The 23,561-nt window shown below is 41.1% G+C and overlaps 1 protein-coding gene across 14 annotated transcripts in view; it reads left to right on the top strand.

Annotated features, from left to right (window-relative positions):
• picalma (phosphatidylinositol binding clathrin assembly protein a) overlaps positions 1-23,561 on the top strand; it is a 46,154-nt gene continuing 22,593 nt past the window's right edge. For 12 of the 14 annotated variants that reach the window (XR_012956356.1, XM_076102725.1, XM_076102718.1 and 9 more), the window contains exons 1-10: positions 1-84; positions 286-529; positions 18,204-18,346; positions 18,922-18,997; positions 19,099-19,201; positions 20,201-20,294; positions 20,433-20,544; positions 21,196-21,302; positions 21,382-21,423; positions 23,047-23,132. Coding sequence is in view for 13 of the 14 variants with exons in the window: in XM_076102725.1 (XP_075958840.1) it covers positions 400-529; positions 18,204-18,346; positions 18,922-18,997; positions 19,099-19,201; positions 20,201-20,294; positions 20,433-20,544; positions 21,196-21,302; positions 21,382-21,423; positions 23,047-23,132 (893 nt within the window). In the remaining variant the exon portion in view is untranslated. Of the gene's footprint in view, positions 109-285; positions 530-12,289; positions 12,465-18,203; positions 18,347-18,921; positions 18,998-19,098; positions 19,202-20,200; positions 20,295-20,432; positions 20,545-21,195; positions 21,303-21,381; positions 21,424-23,046; positions 23,133-23,561 lie in introns of those variants that run through there. The other 2 variants (XM_076102717.1, XM_076102720.1) reach the window with 2 other exon arrangements.

Here is a 23,561-nt window from a genome sequence, read left to right as displayed (position 1 = left end):
GAAGTAATATATATTTTTATTCTGTCTGTCTATCTAGGGCTACGGTATGTGAGACTTGTACAGGAAGAGGAGAGGAGACTAGACGTGAGTGATCAATCAGAACACTGGGTTGGTATCTTAAGGTCGTGGGTTTTATGGATGGTTCGTAGGTTCAGTCAGCGCCTTTAAATTCAGTCGTGTGGGGTTGTTTCTCCCATTAGTTAGCTAGCCGGCTAGCCTACAACCGAAATGTATCTTCTGCCGTCGTCTCATTGTATCGTTTCTGTCTCTCTCAATTGTCTCCAGTGTTGTCAGGTGGCACAGATCCCTTGAAGATCGACACCGTCCACAAACCCAGGCTATTCCGCTGGATTTGGAAAGGTTTCTGTAGCGGTGACTGTTGATTTGATCCGATACAGGATGTCTGGTCAGAGCATCACAGACAGGATAACCGCCGCTCAGCACAGTGTCACCGGGTCGGCGATATCCAAAACGGTGTGCAAGGCGACCACACATGAAGTAATGGGGCCAAAAAAGAAACATTTGGATTGTAAGTATCCTATTAATTGATTATTGATATACCCGTAATGTTAACTGTTCAATATTTCATTATTGCTTGGCTTCTTTTTTTTAAATTAACGTCAGAAATTGAATGCCGTGTCCTGGTTATGAGGCCTCCTGCACATACGTGTAGGTGAACTTAACGCTAAGGTTAAGTTCCATGAACCCATACACACTGTGGTAGTTAGTCTACTATCAACACTAGCTTCCATAGATGTTCATTTGATCTTAAATAGTAGCCAGGCTTTTGGTACCTGACAAACAGGCTGCCAATGATGGGCTCAGTGTTAGCAGCTTGGATCCTTGTTCATGCTAATTGTAACGCGTTATCACTTTTTATTTTGAATGAATAACTACATCCCCCTAAACAGCCACCCGAGGCATTGCACAAATAGTTAAAAATAGTTTGATCCGAGTAGGACACCGCGTTGGCTAGCTAACGTTAGCTCTGAAGTCCACATCTAACGGAGCAAGGTAACAAGAGTTAACCTTCTTTGTTGAACACGCTAACTTGTATAGTCTATTAAATAATAATTTCAGCCTGATTTTTTCCTGAAACACACTCCAATTTGCCATTCAGGTTAACGTTGCACCAAAGAAGTGGTGTTAAAGTAGCTCCGTTGATATTTCATCTTTCTAATGTCCCACAGGTTAGTCCCACTAACGTCACTCAGTCTGCTCACGTGCACTAAAGCAGCATTTCACATGAGTTAGTAGCTGCATGACGCAAAGTAACGTTGGCTTCATTGAATTGGCTGCCAACATTATAAAAACATAAAGTTAAGTGTTTTGAGAATAGCACATACTGCCAGATGTGTGATTGTGTTGGGAGGAATGGTAATCACTTGAAGCTCTGTTGAGTTAGTACTTTCATGCAGAAGCAGCAGACCTTCACAGCTTTCTGGAGAGCACACAAGCTAATATATATTTAACAGGGCCACGACCAGATCCTTCCGGGTATTTTAGTTTTTGAGCTGTTTATGAATGGACCTTAACAGTCGCTCTCTTTTAGTGCATTTGGTGGTTTGACTGCTGGATAGTTGACACAGCCTTTGCTCTTCCTGACCTTTGGGTCTTGTTTGAGTGTCTATCTATCTTTTCCAAGACCTCCATGGTGCTGTCGGTCAACAGATCATATTTATACATTATCCTGTTTTTGTTTTTTATATCAGTTCATACTAATCCGCATGCATTGGATCACGTGCAGCTTATCAGTCCTTGTAGCGTTGATCACTGGTTACCCCATACCATTAGCTGAAAACACATTGTTACATTGTAACTTACAAGATCTTGTCAGGTTGTAAACATTGCCCTTATTTGTGACCCAGTATCAACAGGACTGTCGGCTTAATCATAATCAGAGCAGCTGTCAACCCTGTTTCCAATGTAAAAATAAGTACTCCGAGACAGCTGAGCATGAATGTGCTGCTCCACTCCGTATCATTTAAACAGAGTGAAAGTAATGCACGTCCATTTTATATTGGCATGTTTGGTCTCAATTTCATTAGATGTGCTAATTTGTTGCCCTGCAGGTATTTGCTAACTGTTTATCATTAGGGCCCGAGCACCGACGTAGTCGGAGCGGAGGACCTATTGTTATTCTAATGTTTTTTTCTTATTATTATTCTACAAGTTTCATCGCAAAAAGGAGGTGCTTGGGATACTGGAAAACTCCTGAAATTTGGCACGCAAGCCAGAATTCGCGAAAATTGCAGTCTGATTGGGGTGTACACTCACCATGTTGTACCTCCACACTGTGGCCCTGCTTTAGATTTCTTGAAACTCTTAATCCTGCTTTCTCGTTGTACTGTTGAACATTTTAACTGACAGCAAGGACGGTATGAAATATTGGCTCGATAGCGCCCCCTATTGAGTAGCCCCAACACCGGGTGTCACCTAGCTGTATGAAATTTGGTAGGTATGTGGAACGTGATGAGACGCACAAAAAATCCTCGTGGAGTTTTTCATTAAACCAAACAGGAAGTCGGCCATTTTGACTTTTATGAAGTTTTTTGACCGTTTCAAGGCGTCACACTTTAACGAACTCCTCCCAGAGATTTGACCCGATTGACTTCAGATTCGGTCAGTATGCTCTTGAGACCGTGGCAGTGAAAAGTTACTCAAAGATCAAAAAGTTATCGAACTATGTATCCGTGGCGTGGCGTCAAAAAAACACCATTTGCCGCGAAACAGGAAGTTGTTGTAACTCAGCCGTACATTGACTAATCTGCTCCAAATCTCTCATATGTCATAACATCCTGACTCGGAACACATCTATAAGACAATTTAGAATCATAGTAATAGCGCCACCTAGTGGCAACTGGAAGTTGTAAATTGTGTACTTTGACATCCTGCTCCTCACAGATTAATCAGATCCCTCTCAAATGTTGTCAGAACAGCCTTAACACCTTGATAATGCTTCATTGTGAAAATTGTAAGAAGTTGTTGAAGGGCGGCGACGTGGCGGCTTGGCGAATTTCGATCCTTCGCCATGAACGAATAAACTGATGTAACTCAACTCCACATCATCAGATCTTTACCAGATTGCACATGTTTGATTAGACTCCAGGCCTGAAGAGATCTGCAGGCCAATTTTGAATCAGTCATAGCGCCACCTACTGGTAACAGGAAGTTAAAGTCTTTATACTTTGGCTTGTTTCTCTTGGTAGGTAAATCAAATCAACATGAAATTACTTCCACACAAATGTAAGAAGTTCATAATACCAGTTCATGAAGCTTTTGATGTTTTGTCCAACGCCGTTGCCGTGGCGATGCAGTCTTCGCCGTTAACAACGAAGGTCATTTTGAGATATATAATATGATTTTATTGGTTCAGAGTGGCAAATCGGCTCAATAGCGCCCCTACAAAATTTCGACGAAGCAGCCCTCGCTGTACGTTTCACATAGATTTACAAAATTTGGTAGGCACATGTATCACATGTGGACTTAAAATAAAGTCTCTTGGGACCATGCTCTAAACCCAACCGGAAGTCAGCCATTTTGAATTTTGTATGAATTTCTCGTGGTTTTTTTCCATTTCCAGGTGCTGTACTACAAACTCCTCCTAGGGAATTAATCCAATCACCTTAGAATTTGGTCAGAACAATCTAAAGACCTTAGCTATTAAAAGTTAGTAAAAGCTTTAGGTTTCATCGAACGACGTGGATATGGTGTGACGGCCATTTTACATGGTTCGCCATCATCCATCAAGCTGTTGTAACTCGACTGTACTTTGTCAAAACTGTCCCAAACTTGACATGCTTGTTGACTGTCATGGCTTTAGAACTTCTGCATGCCAATATTAACTCATTGTCATAGAGCCACCTGCTGATAAGCATGGACGTAAGCAGGATTCTATAAATACAGCGGCCCAAACACTGACCTTATTGAAAGGGTTTGTGGGCACAGCATGAGAAAAGAAAGACTTCTCTGATCTAAATATGTGCATAATAAGATGCTTGGAGAGCAGAAATTTGATAAAAGTGGTTGTCAAGCCACTGTCGGTGGGCATTAGCATAAATGATCTGTCCAGAGCTTCTACATGAGAATCAGGTTAAACGTTATAATGAATGCTTCACACTACAATCTAAAGTTGCAGAAGAACTTAAAATGAAAACGGTGTTAAATTAAAGTGTTCAAGTAAAAGCAAATGGCACTACTGTTTTGTTAACTTTCATGTAAGTCCAAATACAATCAGCAGGACACTGCAGGGAGTTGAACCCCATCCCAGTAAACTGACAGTCTGTTATGCTACAAACACTGAAGCGCATTCACACGTTTATTTTTTTCTTAATCATCTTAACAGGCTTACATTTATGATTGTATCGGAGGTACACTCAAAACATTTGAGGCTTAAGACCTGGCAACATGATCTTGCTACGCTGCTGGTCGACGCAGGAAATATCATCTAACTCTAACTGATGGTCACAGAAATGCACGGCCGCGTCACACAGAGTCCTGCCAGTACCAGGAAATACCGTTTAACTCGTGCACGCAATGTATGGCAAGAGTCCTGCTAGTACCCTCGACATGCGTGAAGTTGCGAGGGCCCGATCAATGCTGCTCGCAGCTTTAATTCATCATCTTTTTCCATTCAGTTGTTTCTCGTCAGGGATAGACTGTCTTAGATGTTGTTTTACTTCTATCAGCCTTGATTTAAGGCACACAAACGGCACCAGAACATGGTAGCACTTCGGTCCACAAACGGCAAACATGCAGTGCACCTACTCAGCAAATGAGTCATTGCACTTTAATGTGAATAGCAGGCATCGATAAGCCTTTTAGTTACTTGGTATAAGGTTCTCAATAACTTCCCTGTCTGACAGAGATATTTATATTTGAGTATTCTTATGTCAGTTGGTTGCTGGTTAAATTGTGGCATGATCTGTAAGCAAAGATCCTGTTAGGATGATTATTGTAAAGAATTGATGAATATATAATGTGTGTTTCATCACAGTGCTCTTTTCTGTTCTACGTACTGTCTCGGCAACAAACTATGTTCCTGTTGCAGGCAGCCCTTTGGTACCATATGGAGTCCACTTCCACTCAGCTTGTATTTTTAGGCACGGAGCGCCATGTTTGATTTTGGAACATGTGGGTTTTTGAATAGCTACACCTTTTAGCTGATGGACTCTGCCGTAATGAGGCCATGTCCCAGTGACCTCGCTGATACCGGACAACCAGCTGATATGTGGCTCATCTGTGGAACTGCTGAATTGAAGCCTCTCCCTGAGGTAATCTAGAGACCCACTGCCGAGCAGGAATCTCACTTAGGTTGAGGTATTTAAAGAGGGCCGAAGGGTGCACTTGTGTTTGGAGTTTCTTCACCAGCCAAGTATTGCCTTGATGTGTCTCGCTGCCTTTCCTATGTTCCTGCTGTCTGGGTAGCAGGTGAGACATGGCCCGTCTTTGTTGAGTTTACGCTGGCCCACAGTTCACATTCTTTAACACTGGCATGCTAGATAAACTCAGTCACATAAATTAAGAGACTCTGCAGTTACCAGACCGGGATAAGTGAAGGGTGAACAAATCAACCTCTGCTGCCAGCTTCAGCTTATTTACTTGCGTGTTTGTTTAAAGTCAGTGTGAGATTTCTAGAGGGAAAATTAGGGTTAGTGCAGTTTATTTTTGTTGCTCAACTGTGTTGTTGTTTAATAATGGTCTGCACAAGTTCATGGCAGCAATCTTTCTTTATTTTTTCGGTCCGGGTTATTGCCATTGAACATCATAAGTTCTTCTCACACTGCGAGTGGTCGAAGGTCTCTCATGGGGTGATGAATATATGAAGTCAGCAGTGGCTGTTGACCTTTGGTACAGGCATAAAAATCTTGATTCAAGAGGAAGTAGCCATAGGATTTGTAGGCATATGAATGGGCCTGTTGATGTCCTGTGATCCATGGTGCATTATTATGCAGGTACCCAAGTGTTAATTAATATTGGTGTGTCACATGCTCTCCAATCTGACATCCAGTGTTTTCGGTGGGTGGTCTGCTCTAAATATAGAAGTGATCTCTTCCCGGTTTAGTAGATATTACTTTAAAGGTAGACTTGTAGAACAGTAGGTCATTTGTCAGTGTTATTTTGTTACTTTTGTAGCAGAAAGGTGAGGGAAAGACTGAACACACACGTTCTCATGTTGTTGAGTTCTTTTAGGCAGATGTGAAATACAAGTGGAGCATACCACTTTCTACATTAGGATTGGTTCTCTCGCATAAGCAGCAAGAAAACGAGTGTTCTAAAGCTGTCCTTTTCATTTCAATAACGTGATTGCTTTTTTTTCACTTGAGAGGAATAGCCTTGCAGTAGTGGTGTAAGGGATCGCTGTCGATCTGTACTGATCCGCCCTTGTCGACACATATGTGAACCGCGGATTAATTACACAGTTAAACGTTAACCATCACAGTGTGAAATAAACTGACATTGTTATCTGCCAATATTCAGTAAAATATGCCAATCTGGACATCATTTATGCTTTCTGTTTGCCGATACGATGCGATCCGTGGGTTTCTGATCCGTTGCACCACTACCTTGCAGTAGTGATACTTGCCTAGCAGTTCTTGTACTAGATAGTCAAAGGCTGCATGTGTGAAAGGTGTTGGTGATTGGAGGTTTTTTACAAGCAAAACACCTCCAATAAGACATTTGCACCACTTCCTGTTATGTGCAGAGGGTTTGGCCACCAATGTGCTGTGCTGAAAAATGTGTGTGTGTTCGATATGTGTATATTTGACATGGTTGAGACTATTACCAACTACTCACACAGAGGGCAATAGTTGAAACTTAAACTGACCTGTTTTTGTGTAACATCTCCAGAAGGCCAATGAAGTAAATGTTGACCTTTGGTCCGTTTATTCACGGTTTGTAGTTTACGAGGTTATTAAGTGAGGCGCTTATGTTCTGACAGTTTCACCCACACCTCAGACCAACGTGCACATCTGTATGGCTTTCATGTATCACCTGTTCTGAGTTTGGATTCGGACTCTGGACTATTCAAAATTTGAATTGATGATATTGCTTTGGCAATTTTACTTGCATCTGCTTGTCCAGCATGAAGTATAGTTAAATTAGTGCACCACAGCTTCCCCCTCCCCACACTGAAGGAGCGTGTGACTGCAGTGACATCAAGTGACAACCCTTAAAGAGTGCTGACGCCCGGTCCACAGCCCGCTTTGACTCTGACGGGGCCTGTGAGATCCAGCAGCACAACGTGCTTGCTCCTGTAGCCCACCGTTATGCACTGGAGAAGTCTTAGTCAACACGTGACACCTGTCTGAGTCTTTAAACTTAAGCTTCTGAGTTTTGTACAGTATTTCTCACAGAACACAGAATCCTTCTAGGGCTGTGACACTGATTGGTTCAACAGTGTGATATGCGCCATCATTGTGTTTCTTTTCTTTTAAAAGAAAAAATTACTTGATCTTTTTTGATGTTAAAGGAGCTGTATTTCAGAGCATTAATTTAGCAGCAACTATTATCTATGTAAAGAAATAGTGGAGTAATGTCTACCTGAGCAGAGAATGAAGTAATGCCGACTGATCGTGTCGTCGTAGAAGCGTTGACTCGCAAGCCGTGATGATGTCATTTTCTAGCATGCACACGACATCCTGAGAGCTGTTGAGAGCGAATTGAAATTTCTAGGTTTTATTAGGTATATTGTTGCTCTTTGAATTACAAAATTGACAGTTTTGAACTAATTCAATGTTTGTTTATTGTTGAATGCAGGACACAGAAGTACAGTGAGGTGCAGCAGGTTTTTCTTCTTCCAGTTGAGACACTTTGGTTGTTTGGTTGCTATGATACGGAATATTTGCAGAAGTAAAAATGTCGGCACCAGGTAGGGTGCTGGATCTGGATGAAGAGAAGGGAAGACCGAAGCACGTAGGGAGGGAGGACAGACCGGCTGGTTCCTTGGTATTCGTGTCTCCTCATGTAGCCTCCATTGTGATTGGACGGCTGGGTAAAAAAGTGACAGTGACCAGAAAAAAAGAATAGACACCCAGCGCTTTGTCACACGGCTGGTGTTTGTAGCATAGTGTAAGTACACGCCACTCCCACTGAAAATAATTTAAAAAAGATATCTCTCTGTCTCTGTCTCTCTCTCTCTGTGCTGGGCAAGTTAACGCCGACAATTATTTTATCGCGCGTTAACGCAGTTTTTTAAAATTTATTATTAAGCAGACATTTTTAACACCAGAACCGGCCGGCCAGAGCGGTGAACAGCTGTTGTGTGGCGTCTCTTCCTGTTTCCTTCACCTACGTTCCCCTGGGTCCTAAGTCCCTCCATGTACAGCTTCTTATCACCCTCTATGTACATTTATAACAAATACCACACATATTACGGTAATCAGCGTTGCATATGTGTCTGACCAAAATACCCAAAAAAGAAATGATTCATTTAAATGATTTTTTTAAAGTGTTTTTGTTTGGAATATGTATAATAAGCATCACATTTACTTATCGCTACTGAGAATTGATCAAACATAAAAAAAAAAGGAGAAAACTTGACGTAGATAGGTTTCGGATTACAAATTGCATCTGTTACACACATGAAGATAAAGTTGTGAACACCGGCTGAATATCTATTATCAGAATCATTATAACTGTATTTTAACTGCTACTGTGTAAAGGGAATACTGCTGTAAAAAATAACCGTATTTGTTTAAAGTGTTTGCAAATCAAATGTTATTGCACTTTTGTTCATATAGCAGTACTTTTAAAATAAAAGTGCGCAATACGCTACTTTCAAATTCATTATTGAATGTTGCGCATAACAATGAGCTTAATCGCAAAAAAATCATGCGATTAATCGCAATTTAAAATTGTAATCGTTGCCCAGCACTAATATAAATGTATGTATGTATGTATGTATGTTTTGGCAATTGCTTGCCGTATCTTGTGGTTGGTTTATTAATAGCTCAGTATTGCAGTTATTGTGACAGCCTTAAATGTTTCACAAAATGATAACTAGCAAGTACTCTGTAGAGCAGATTATAGGTCATCTTTACCCTGTCACACAGACCTCTGTCTCCTGCTAGCCCGCATCATGTTCAGAGTAACTGGATTGTAAGGATAGACGTTTCCTGAAGCAGGAAGTGTTCCTAAAGCCTTGGATTGCCTGGGGTAAACGGCCAACAGGAAGTCATTACTTGACCCAACCTCCTCTCCATAGCAAAGGGGAGCTGTGCTGATCAAATGTGAGATTGGCTGGTATACTTTTAATGTATTTCCTGGCAATTAGGCTGCTGATTACAAGCGTACAGCGTACAGCCACACCTGGCCGCTGGAATGCCCATCATCATGCAGTCATGTTATAATCATGTTCTCCTAAAATTCCACAGGATTTCCAAAGTGAACTGCATCTTTCTTGGGCGTGATCCAGAAAGGAAGTACACACATTTAGCAAAGCTGCCAAAGTAAAAGCTCAAATTAAAGTGCCGACCGCAGTGTCGTGAAGCAGCAATTTGTACTACAGATCTTAAATTTACAGTCAGCGGGTCCTTGTGTAGGCTTCCCTCACTGCCGGTTTGTATATTTAGCATTTGCAATCTTGAACACGAAGAGCTTTGCCGCTGGTGTATAGCAACCTTTTTGAACCAACTTTATTTGAAGTGTTCGGTTTAATGAAGCTTCTTATTTAGCAGATGCACTTTAGTCACAACACAACCTATTAAATTTGCATTTTTAGAAGTTATTGACTAATTTACACAATAATGTATACATTTAATTTCAAATGAAGTTATTACATCTGCTGTTTTGTTTTACCACTAGAGATCAAGATAATTGGTTATAAACGTTTTACGTCAGTTCTGGTTTAATGTGGCCACTGTTTTGTGTCATAATAAATTGCAACTGTTTTTAACACAAAGTACCTCTTGAAACCCAAAAATACTTTAATTCTATTTTCATTCATTGATTCACACAAATTAGTGCTTCACACCATTCCACGCACTCACGGTTAGCTTGTTTGTCCCTAGTGGCCGTAATGAGTCATGGCACGTGCCGTTAAATTATATCTTTGTCATGTTACTTTTGAAACAGTTTGACACTGTTGGTACAGAATATAATAATAATAATATTTTATAACGATTTTAATCTTCCGGTTTAGCTGCTAATCTGCACACAGGCTGCACATTTAGAAAGAAGCTCTTGTAGCTGGATCGAAAGACTGGTTGTAGAGTGGCCACTCATTATTTGGACCAGCTATTCTCATTTTAGTGTTAAACTAAAATGAGACTAGCTGCTCCGCCTTAACAGTCCAAGAGCCAAAGTTGTCGCTATCTTCGGGGCTAGCCCCCATCATCATTCAAAATCCTGAGAAGCCATGCATTTTACTACTAAGCACTCGTCTGAGTTCTAACAGCTGCCTCGTTTTACATTGACTTCCCGCTGTACGTCACATTTTCTAGACCTTTCACATGTCGACATTGCGGCCGGAATCAGTTGAGCAATCTCTGAGATGTTGGCAGAGTTCAAAATGGTCTCCAAGATGCAGCCTTCCATGAGCTTTCTTGCTGCAAGGTGCTGCATTAAATGTGCTCCCATGCTCTCTGTTCAGGACCATATCTCCAGTTTGCAAAGAAATGTTATCACAACTTATTTCCCTCTAGTTAAACATCCCTTACCCTGATCACTCTGCCTTGTAGTTCCAGTAAATCCAAGAAATGTATGTCCAATACCTATGTATATGGTATTAGTGATGTGAAAAAAGATGACAAATGTACAGCTAAAATGAGCCTGCTGGCCAGCGGAAATGCGTGCCGGCCATTCCAGCCCACAGATTGTGTGGGTTCCAGAAGCCTCTTGTTACAGTGCATTTAATGTCAATGTGTGCTTATTGTGGCTCCGCCAACATATGACAGAGCAGGAAACGGTGTTCTTTTTGTCTTATCTAGCACACTGGGTCTCAGGAATTTTGCTGACGTTAGCCTTTCAATGAAGTATTTGCCAAGAGCTGTGTTAATGTTGTCTTTGGAAATAATTGTGCAAGAATGATGATTTTCAGAAAAGCTGCCTTCAAGAGAATGTATTTGTCTTTGGCTTTTAACAATTTCAGTTCTGTTTCAGTAAGAATACATTTTTGGGAAGTGGGTGGGTTTCGAATAAATTCCACACAATGGCCATTTCACAAACGGTTGCTTTGACACATTCTCAGAATACCACAAGGTAGCTCAACCCAGTCAGCTACATTTAGCAGCAGAGGCAATTATGAGAGACGAGATGGCGGTAGAAGAAACAAGCCACTGGTCTCTAACCACAATCACTGTTGCAAAGTGGAGCTCTTCCTTTGGGGAGATGACTCTTTTTGAACTTGTTCAGCAGAGCAAACGCTTATATACAAATAACTGTCATATCATGTCATTCAAATCACGCAGGCTTCCAGTTGCAGATTTGTGATGGAGTTATGTGTAGCTTGTTGGGCTCAGTTACACATGCACTCACTGGTTGTTGGTGCCAGAAGGGCTGGTCTGAGTATTTCAAACTGCTGATCTACTGGGATTTTCACGCACAATCATCTCTAGGGTTTACAGAGAATGGTCCGAAAAGGAGAAGATATCCAGTGAGCGGCAGTTGTGTGGAGCAAAATGCCTTGTTGGTGTCAGAGGTCAGAGGAGAATGGGCAGAGTGGTTGGAGATGATAGAAAGGCAACAGTAACTCAAATAACCACTCGTTACAACCAAGGTCTGCAGAATACCTGTGGAACCTTGAAGCAGACGGGCTACAGCAGCAGAAGACCGCACCGGGTGTCACTCCTGTCAGCTAACAGGAAACTGAGGCTACAGGCTCACCAACATTTGACAACAGAAGATTGGAAAAACGTTGCCTTGTCTGATGAGTCTCCATTTCAGCTGCCACATTCAGATGGTAGGGTCAGAATGTGTCGTAAACAACATGAAAGCATGGATCCATCCTGCCTTGTATCAACGGTTCAGGCTGGTGGTGTACTGGTGGGGGGGGGGATATTTTCTTGGCACACTGGGCCCCTTAGTACCAACTGAGCATGGTTTAAATGCCACGGCCTACCTGAGTATTGTTGCTGAGCATGTCCATCCCTTTATGACCACAGTGGACCCATCTTCTGATGGCTACTTCCAGCAGGATAATGCACCATGTCACAAAGCTCAAATCATCTCAAACTGCTTTCTTGAACATGACAATGAGTTCACTGTACTCCAATGGCCTCCACAGTCACCACATCTCAATCCAACAGAGCACCTTTGGGATGTGGTGGAACGGGAGATTAGCTTCATGGATGTGCAGCCGACAAATCTGCAGCAACTGCGTGATGCTATCATGTCAATATGGAGCAAAATGTGAGGAATGTTTCCAACACCTTGTGGAATCTCTGCTACGAAGAATGAAGGCAGTTCTGAAGGCAAAAGGGGTCCAACCCGGTACTAGCAAGGTGTACCTAATAAAGTGGCCGGTGAGTGTATATTGCAAATTGTTCTGTTGCAACATGCCTTCTTTCAGACTAGTGGAAAGAAAACATCCAAAATGCATGTGTAGGTGTTTGTCAGTAGATTTCTTCTAAATTCACCAAAAGTTACCATTAGATAATGTCTCATTTACATATAAAAAATGGCAATTCAGAAACATCTTATTACAAAAAATGTCTATATATATATATATATATATATATATATATATATATATATATATATATATATATATATATATATATATATATATATATATATATATATATATATATATATATATATATATATATATATATATATATATATATATATATATATATATATATATATATATATATATATATATCAATGTTACCGGTAGTGTCATTCAGGTTCAATTGAGATAGCGCTACTCTCTTTTCTGCATTTTAGATTCATACTCTTGGGTTGAATCTTGGATTTGTGGGGCTTTTATTTTGAAAGGGTGGGACTGGGTGGGTGAGAGAGGGGAGAGGAGACAGTCCTCTAAAAATATCTAAGACCTGAATGACTGTATGATAGAGAAAGACACGGAGAGACTGAGTGAGTGAGACAGGAGGTCTAATGATCTTTCCTTGACTATCATGTGTGTGTAGAGTGAGACAGGCAGAGAGACAGACAGACAGGAGGTTTAACAATGCCTTTGACTGAATATCTCCGTGTGTGTGTAGAGAGAGCCTGCGTGCGTGTGTGTAACTGGTTGCCATGGTGAGGACGCACCTGGTGTTGGAGACAGACTGATTAAGAAACATTACAGTAATCAGTGATTTTTGAACAAAACCCCAAACTCCTTTTAACAAATTAGCAGGAGTCTGAGTGCCAAAATATGGATACCGTGAGAAAGATAAGACTCTGGCAAATGCGCTGATGTGTTTTTTATGTTGGTGGTGTTAATAATGTGAGCTCCAGAGCAATATACAAAACTGGTACCGTCTGCTTACTTTGAGAAATTAGTGGTGAGATTTAACATGGAGTCTAATGGAGCAGTTGGTTGGAGTTCATGTCGCTCTGCGGCTCTTTGAGCCAAATATGTAAGTCCGTTCATGGCTAAGCTACTCATCAAGCATTTCTATGTTTGGCTTTTTACCTCATGTCTTCCTTTCACCATTTTGGTCATTTCTTTTGTGTATGTTAAGACAGACATGAGCCCTGACCTGAGCCTTGTGCAGACGCACTGTAAACTTCACATTTTTTATTTAAACCTTTATTTAACCAGGTGAGTCCCATTGAGATTAACAATCTCTTTTCAAGGGAGACCTGGCCAAGACGCATGTTCCATTCTTAATAATTTACTTGCAATAAATTATTTTAACATGACATCACTAGCCACCTTCACATCCATTTCTTTCTTTTTCAATGCATTTCCTGCTTTACTTAACATCATTTTAAGATTCACTGCAGACTGCCAAGTTGCTGATTAATGTCAGTATTGGAATACACACTGAGAAGCTGAAGGCTCCAGAAGAAAAGCTCATGTTTTTATCTAATCAGAAGCGTTTGTCCTCTGTTCATTAGCCATTTAAGGACATCTCAGTGCTGCATTGTCACAAGGGGCTCAACTTTGATCAGTATAAGCTGAAGTTTCTTGAGTTGGATGCTAACATTAGAATGAAATGAAAATCAGCATTTGGGAGTCGGAACACTTAAAACAGCGTGTCACTAGTCTCCTGGAATGTACAAGGACAAGAAAGCAGGGAGACTTAATTTGAGCTTGTCTGTCTGTACATAAGACCACTTTTCCACTTGTTTATCTGAGCATGATGAAAGAAGTGGCTTCGGTCAGATATGTGGTTTACCTGTTCAAGATAATATAAGGGCACATGAGCAGCGTTCATTTACGCACTAATTCGCTCCTCATGATTATGAGGCCTGTTGTGGATCGGGTCCCAATAGTTTGTCATTTTTAAAAAGTGGGTCCCCAGATATAAAGTCTGGGAAGTTTGACAATTATAACTTGTCTATCTGATGAGCAAGAGCTGCAGGTTATGAGTTGAGCTTATACAAAACCGATTTCAGAAACGCCAGTGGAGAAAGTCTGAGTTTGTACTCTCCATAGACTGTTTCATTTGTGTCTAACAAGGCCTTTGTTGTCACATGGGTGGCCCATTGTGACTGTAAAAAGTAAAACGCCTTTTGTGTGGCTTTCAACAAACACTGAGGAGGATTCATTGACCACCCATGTAAACAGGCCTCAATGGGCAGCACAGCTGCCGCACACGCACTTAACATGACCTATTAACTGAAACAAGCTATTCCTTTCGTTTCATTGATGTGGTTTGAAGTTGACAGTAGTCTGGTGTACAGTATATCACTTACAAACATTCTTATTATCCATAGTTCATTTTGGTGCACTCTAATTGGAGTCTACAGTTATTCAACAGCCAATAAAACACAATTAGAAATATGCAATGGGGATATAAAATGGAACTTGTGAGTGTTCTGTTTCACATCTTGAGGAATTGGTGGAGAGGATCATTCATCTCCCTTCAAATATAAAATTCACATAAATATTTATTTACATTGTCTGCCAAGCCTCTTTTTGACATCTGATGGGAATGAATATTGGATAACTGGGATCATTCTCAGTTTAGTCTGTCACATGATTTTCTATTCTTTTGATGATATCTGATTATATATCCAGATTACATTGTTCAGTAACCAGGCAGGTTTGCTGCTTGCATGCGTTTGGCTTTGTTGAATAATGTCTTGTTTTTGTGTATTTGCTATATGGACTCAGCAATCACAATAGACTACAGGCTTGTGCTGATTGGCGGTCGCATATGCAATGTTTGTTAACGTCAATATTAAGCTAATTTATTATCATCTCTTGAATCTGCGCCCTACTGTGCGTTTAGAGATGTTTCCAGTGGAGCAGCATGTTTCACCCACTGAGCCCCATTGATTCACAGCAAACCAGTTTTCCATCTCTTCTCCATCACCAGCATCTCTGTTCTCCATATGTCTGCTCACCACAACTGTGCCTGCACAATGTAACGTTATGGATAGGGTTCTACTGAATGTCTTTTTTTTCTCTTTTTTTTACATTCAAAGCTTTGATTTTTTATTAATTTTTTTGAATGTTTGTTGTCATATTTTACTTTTGTTTGTCATCATTTTGTGTTATTGTGGTTATTTAAATGTAATTAGTGGTGCCGTTAGTCTGCCCCGTTAATATCAGTGGTGAGCCGTCAGGGCCTTCAAGGCCTTCTCCGCTGGCCTAAACAGAATCACAAAGCTATATCTATTTTATAATTTAATAATTTTTCTTAAATACACTACATGTATTATAATTTATAAAAATATTTTCCCCATTATCTTATTTTCTCATTGCACAGCTACTGTCTTCCTCAGTTGCTCTGCTTCCAGTGCAGCTTGTTTTAAGTAGAGCTTTTATCCAATTAGATTTCACCTCTGTGTCTCTAGGTAAGAAGAGAGGCCCGAGGCCTGCAGACTCACAAGTGAATCCATCCATGTGTACTTTAAGTGAATGGGGACGATATTGTTGATTGTCATATTCTTCAACCAATCAGATCTTTAGTTTGACATGTTGGGCGTATTCTTTGACGTGCCAGAGCCTGCTAGCTGGCCTAGCCATACGTGATTGGTCAGTGGGCTAGCGTGACATGTTGGGCGGTGACAATCCCAATATCTGCTGCCTCTGCCGAGCGGACATTTACAACCTCAAACGCATTAAAACGTATTCAAGAAATACAACTGGGGAGGCTCGACTGTCTTCACTGGTGTCCATGAATCGAGAAGGACTTCTTACTGGAACTAAAATACACGGATGTACTGAACAACCGTAAGATTAAACTCTTTATTAACAAAGAAAGGAGGATGGACTTTGTCTTTAAATAGTGAACAGCAGCTCTGGTAAGTTAAATATGTTTGTTTTTACATCTGCAGTAGCTTTAAGATGCTTGATATATTATTATTTGTACAACTTGTTTTTATGAAGATTTTTGTTTGGTTTAATATGTGATGGGAACCATTGTTACGTCCAGTGTTGCTCTGGGGACATATTTAGCCGGTGCCGGTGTTGGCAACTTGTTTGCTAAATCTGGCAACTTTCCAAACCCTCGTGGTGACTTTTTTTGTCAAAAGCTACTAGCAACAAATCTAGCGACTTGTTCTGGTGTTTTGACTCTGACGTTAAAGCACGTACGTTCTGCACTGTCGTGAACGAGCAGCGGGTGCTGTCGTGAACGAGCAGCGGGTGCTGTCGTGAACGAGCAGCGGGTGCTGCCGTGAACGAGCAGCGGGTGCTGCCGTGAACGAGCAGCGGGTGCTGCCGTGAACGAGCAGCGGGTGCTGCCGTGAACGAGCAGCGGGTGCTGCCGTGAACGAGCAGCGGGTGCTGCCGTGAACGAGCAGCGGGTGCTGCCGTGAACGAGCAGCGGGTGCTGCCGTGAGCCCCTCCGCCGCTCCAAAGCACTCATAGGCGGTCAGTCTCACAGAAGCCTCGCTCAGCAGTCCCAGCTGCAGTCAGAGCAGAGAGGAGACGCACTCTCGGCGTATTCTCTGCAGTTAGTGGATCTATAGGTGTTGAGCTTCATTTTGACACGAAACAAATAAGAAGTGTTTCAGCTGCAGGACAGCAGTGAAGGCCCAGGTATAAAATGCACCGCCCGCCACTGGTTAATATAGATGTATGGTACAAGTACAGCAAAATTCAGTTTGAAGCTTCCCTATCGAACACAGCAGTCAGTTGGGCTCCTAATCCCCCTTTTCTGTATCCATTCTCATCTAACTCAGTATTTTAAACTTAGGATGTTCTCTAGGATCTCAGTTTAAAAAAAGTCAAGATATATGAATGTATCTAAAACATGGTACATATTAAAGCTTTTACCTTTCATATATTTCTGTTTCCAAGCATACACTCACCACATAATAGATCAAAACTTGTGGCATCATAGGTTATTGTCAAGTTCAAGATGTGCGCTTAAGAACGGGCACACAGCACGGAGAGAGAGGGCTGATAAACAGGCTTTATTGATCAGTCCCATGGGAACCAGGAGGCACTGCCATTGCTTTCACCTCAGGCCAGATGGTTGTGGCGCATGGCAGCCATGCTGAGGATGTATGCCCTGTCAGTCCACAAATCAGAGGTCCTCTCATGTGGGTATGAGTGCGAAAAATAAGGAGACTTACTGGGTAGCGACTGACTTTTTCCATGATAACACCGGGTGTTTTCTCAGTGTGGATCAGAGAACCCGCTTTATTGGCCGCTTTACGCATACGTGGAATTTGACACCGGTTTCCACTTCGCTCTCAATGTACATACACAAGTTTACAATAAACAAGAAAAGAATTTATAAAAAATAAAACGAGGGCAACAAAGAAAGTCGAACAGATGTAGGTATAAACATTTATACCTTTTACATTGTAATCTCACCTTCTGAAATAAAGCCATACATCCTGTTGCTTTTGCTATCACCTCCTCTAAATTCATTTAAGTGAAATGTATCTGTATATTCAGATTTGTTGATTTTGTGGTGTGTTTTAAAGTAACAAGCAACTGATGAGACATCCACTCCCATCAAGTTTGTAGCATGTTCCTGTCCCTTTGCTTTCCAGAAGTCTTAGTTTGTTCTGAAAGTCTCTGTTTACCTAAACTCTGACTCAGCAGCTCTCCGTTTCCCTCCAGTATTGTAATGATTGTTGACAGCATGGCGGTATGAACAGTGTCTTTCGTTCTCTCTCAGACTTGATTCAGTGCACAAATGAGATGAATGTGAACATCCCTCAGCTGGCCGACACACTGTTTGAGAGGACCGCCAGCACCAGCTGGGTGGTTGTGTTCAAGTCCCTCACCGCTACACACCATCTGATGGTCTACGGCAATGAGGTCAGCACTTCACTAACAACTGTTCTCCATCTTTGCTATATTGGATGGAAATTCCACAAAGGATACCGTATTTTCCGCACTATAAAGCGGACCGGATTATAAGGCGCACCTTCAATGAATGGCCTATTTTAGAACTGGTTTTATATATAGGGCGCACCGGATTATAAGGCGCATAGAATAGAATAGCGTCGTAAGCGTGTCTCTTGAAAGGTGCCATTTTGGGGTCTTTATACACACAAGTGGTGTTGGACTAGGAGTAAGCACAGTACCGGTGTTTACCGCGGTGCGGCTTTGTAGTTTACCAGTCGTACTGAAACATTTTGACAGAGCGCCGTGTACAACCAGTATGGATCAACCAATTAACCAATTGTTCCATATATAAGGCGCTCCGAATTACAAGGCGCACTGTCGTTTTTTGAGAAAATTAAAGGCTTTTAAGTGCGCCTTATAGTGCGGAAAATACGGTATTTGTTTATCTGATAAAGGTTTCTCACCTTTATGGTGTATGTTACATCCCCACAATTTCATTGTTCAAAAGCCTCACTTGTTGTTCCTCATATGTTGTTTTTCTGCAGAGATTTATACAGTATCTGGCCTCAAGAAACACACTATTCAACCTCAGCAATTTCTTGGACAAAAGTGGCCTACAAGGTACATTACCAACACTGTACACACGCGCTGCAATAAGCCAAAACTCATCTGTGTCATGACATTCATCATGACACCCCTCTCTTCTTTTCTTTGCAATGTAGGCTATGATATGTCGACGTTCATAAGGAGGTATAGCCGCTACCTGAATGAGAAGGCTGTGTCCTACAGACAGGTCGCTTTTGACTTCACTAAAGTAAAAAGAGGGTAAGGAGCTTTCTCTTCTTAACTTTCACTCTGACTGTGGTGTTGACTTGAGCCACAAAGCTTAATGCTCTTGTTCCAGAAACGTGAAACCCCAGTGAAGGGTATCCTTCAGCCCTGTGGCAGACGAGGCTGAATGATACTAAAGGATAACATTGCGAAGTTGTATTTCCTGCAAAATGCATTGGGACAGTTTTGTTATTCGTTACATGAACTCATCAGATGTATGCAGCATTTGACCTCTACGGCACCATTAGGCGGTAAAAGAGTTCCTGTTTATGCTTCACTTTATCATTTTAAAGTTCAAATACTCGGACTACTAATGACTTTCTTTTCCACCAAATCTTCTGCTGTTAATAGATGTAATCATGCTCTGTGGTGGGCTGGGCCTAATGTTACTGAATATTTAGCATGTATTGCAGTGTAACTATAGTAAAATGTTGCAGATTTGGACATTTTGTAAATTTTTTTTATTTAAACCTTTATTTAACCAGGTGAGTCCCATTGAGATTAAAAATCTTTTTCAAGGGAGACCTGGCCAAGACAGGCAGCAACATAAGAAACACATGGTTACAGACAGGAAACACGGAACAAGACAAGTTAAAAGAAACTAAAAGTTAAGAGACAGTGACGTAACAGAGTTCATTTAAAAAACATTGACATTTTTGGGAACCTGCCTCTATTTCTTTCATTTTAGATTTAAAAGCAGTAAGTGGTATCAGTTCTTTGAGTTTTAAATCATTCTGCAACATATTCCATGATGAGGGTGCAGCGTACACAAAAGCCCTTTTTCCCATTTCCGTTCTGGCATTTGGGACATTGCATTGTCAAACATGATTCTACTCTGCAAGGAGAGATGTGTTCACTCATACTGTACATATGATCCCACAAAATCCTATCTACAATAACAGCCATGTCTGTTCACAGTACAAAATTCTGAACAGTCGAGACTAGAAGCCCAAAGACATTTGTATGAGATTACATTTACCTTTCTCTCCACAGGTCTGATGGAGTGATGAGAACCATGAACACAGAGAAACTCCTCAAGACCATCCCCATCATCCAAAATCAGATGGATGTGTTACTCGATTTTAATGTGAGTGCTCAGTATGGACTGCACTGCATGGCTGCTCAAATCTATAGCTGACACTATAGATTTGGGTTTTCATTTTGGTTTTTCAAATGCTCTCCTCTGAACTGTAAACTGATCTCTACACCTCCACCTCTCTTCCAGGTCAATGCCAATGAACTGACAAATGGTGTGATCAACGCAGCCTTCATGCTTCTGTTCAAAGATGCGATCCGACTGTTTGCAGCGTACAATGAGGGCATAATCAACCTCCTGGGTAAAAACAAACGTTTGGGTTGGCATGCCCTTGCTAATTCACAGTTTGGAACTTTCTGCTTATCCTTATGTCCAGTGCATTGTACTTGAAGAGGCCACTACGTATGATGAGGGCCACCAGGTGAAAGTCTAAATTAATCACTGCAGCAGCCTTGCAAGTATTTGATACTTTACATTGAGCTTTGAAAGCAAGGATGTGCTTATAGAATGTTTATTAACAGTCACACAGAGTTCATGTTGGTCTATAACATAAAAACTGAAAGAAAACTGATGGGTTCCTAGAACTGCAGACCTCCAACAAGCTTAATCCAAAGAGACTTTAGGGGACTGTTGCAAACTAATGAAAATAAACTAAAGGACTGCTACGATATAATGGATCACACTAGTTGTACAGTAGTCCTCAATGCTCATGATCATATGCTAGAACTTCAATATTAAGCAAATCTAACAACAAATCTTAAGATGGAATTTACCAGCATTTCTGGTGTCTGCTGATGCCTGTTAAATGATGTGTGTGTGTGTGTACCCTATGGAGATACTGTACCCATAAGACTATGACTTGTGTTCTGTAAATATATGAACTTAAAAACGTCAAAGTAGAGTTAAGGGAAATCATGATAGTGTTTGTCATCATCTTTCCGTCTCTTAACAGAGAAATACTTTGACATGAAGAAAGTCCAGTGCAAAGAAGGACTCGACATCTACAAGAAATTCCTTACACGAATGACTAGAATCTCAGAGTTCCTCAAAGTTGCAGAGGTAAGAAAGGACTCCGGATGTAGAGGAAATGGCTGTTTTTTTCTATCCGACTATGATGGTCTTTGTTCTCTTCCTGCAGCAAGTCGGAATTGATCGAGGGGACATCCCAGATCTGTCACAGGTAAGCAAATCTAAAGATGACCGTTTGGATTCTTTGCAATTACTTTGACCAACTTGCCTTAACTTTACACCCCTCATCTCTTCACCGGCTTTGCTTAACTTAAAACAGGACAATGGCCAAATGGGGGTATTAATTGATAATATGTGTTTTTCGGATCAAATCATAACTGAATGTCAATAATGACTTCAAGGATACTGTCAATGTGCAGGAGCACCTGCTTTAAATGAGTCCATCCCCTATGTAATGTGCTAATATTAGTGAAACACCACAGCTATTACATTGATATGTTAAAGGGTCAGTGGTCATTTAAGCTAACTGTCATCCAGCCAGGCCTGTAGTTTCTGTTGTATGTGCTGAGCTCTTAAGGTATAAACCACTGAGAATTAGCTTGCATCTGCAATCTACTGGAAGTGAGTGGAATTTAGTTTGTGCTGCATTTGTAGTTGATAAAAATGTTTACGTTTTTCAAACAAAGCTCCACTCACATCTATTGAATTTGGGTACCAGCTAAAGTTTTCCAAGAGGTCAACATCTCAAGACCTCCAGACATAACTCCAAAACTATCAGCTTGCAAATCTTGTTTGGGTGAACGGACCCTTTCAAATGTCTGAGGAGCTTATGATTGCTTTAGCCAGTACTCAGATCTCTAAATGACTATATAGCGTATAATTATTGTAGGCAGTCAACTACAGTGGTGATGAAATGTGTTGGTATTTTATTTCTATGTTTTAGTTCATCCTGTAGCTCAGTAACACTTCTAGGACCACTGTTGGACCATAATGTGCATCAAGTGAGTCTCAGAGCTGACATAGAACTCGGCAATATTGTACAAACTCCTGGTAACTTGATAAGTTGTCAACTCTTTAAGAATATACTCTCGTGCAGCATTTTATTTTCGGCATTAAGTATATTGACACACCGTAATATCTCTATCTGTTTGCAAGCTTTCAACTGCAGGTCTTTACGTGTACTCGAGTGCTTTAGTGACCTCCATGATATGCAACTTGCTAAATGTGGCTAAGATAATTTTTCCACAGGCTGCTAACCCCTGCAGCTTCAGGCCTAACGAGGTTTAACACCAAGCGCTGTGCATGCTAGGCAGGCAATGCATGCGCCCTCTATAGCTCTCACAAACACCCTCCAACTCACACTCACTCCTAACCTTGCACGCCGTACAGCAAATACAGGTGTGGGTTTTAGGGTGTGATATGATGGAACCATCTTGTATAAAACAGTGACCTGCTGAAGTGGTGCATTATGTAAGAAATAGACTTATTTGGAGGCTCTGTTGTTTATTATGTAGTTGGTAGAAGTTTCTAACTGTAACAGATGAGCCAGAAGTGGAGAGCTTTCTCCCAGAGGTTTTCTTTATAACATCTTGACTGTTGCAACCTTTATTTTCTGTATTTTTCTCTTTCTATCTCTCCGTTTTCAGTTTACAGTTTGTGTAAGTATGTGAACCTTTTCTCTCTTGTTCTCCGTATTTGGGAGTGTCTCTGTTTGTGGACTCTTGGCAATAACTTGGCATGCTTCAGTGTTGTTTTTTTTCCTTCTTCAGAGGAACTCTTGTGTTAGGCTTTCTTCAGTCTGAAACTTAATGCTTATCAATGCCATTCACACTAGGCCCCCAGTAGCCTGCTTGATGCCCTGGAGCAGCACTTGGCCTCTTTAGAGGGAAAGAAAGTCAAAGACTCAACAGCAGCCAGCAGGTAGGTCTGCTTTACTTCATCTGGGTCTGAGCAGAGGCTCGGGTTTGCTTCAGAAACTTGATGGTTGTGGACTGATTTTGAAGGTTTCTTTCAGCATGGAAGATGCTAAGATGCACAGTTAAACTATTCATTCAGTGTGGCTTTGTGGCACAAAGCAGTAAAACTGCCTTGTGCCAAAGCACACTGTATATAATCCATCGGGCTTAATAATAATAATAATAACTAGAAAATTCCTAAAGAAATTTTGACAGTGTGGCTTCTACTGCCCGAAGAAATCGCAATATATATATATACGCAATATGTCATTCAGGTTCAATTGAGATAGCGATACTCTCTTTTCTGCATTTTAGATTAAAGGGTGTTGCACACTATTCCCGATCAGGCCGCACGTTTTGATGTATTTTTCACGCCGCTGTTGGCAACGCTGTG

Source organism: Anarhichas minor, unplaced genomic scaffold (assembly GCF_050575085.1).
Source record: "Anarhichas minor isolate MPS153535 unplaced genomic scaffold, ASM5057508v1 ptg000027l, whole genome shotgun sequence".
Classification (NCBI taxonomy): Eukaryota; Metazoa; Chordata; class Actinopteri; order Perciformes; family Anarhichadidae; genus Anarhichas; species Anarhichas minor.
This window is presented reverse-complemented; position numbering and strand designations above follow the sequence as displayed.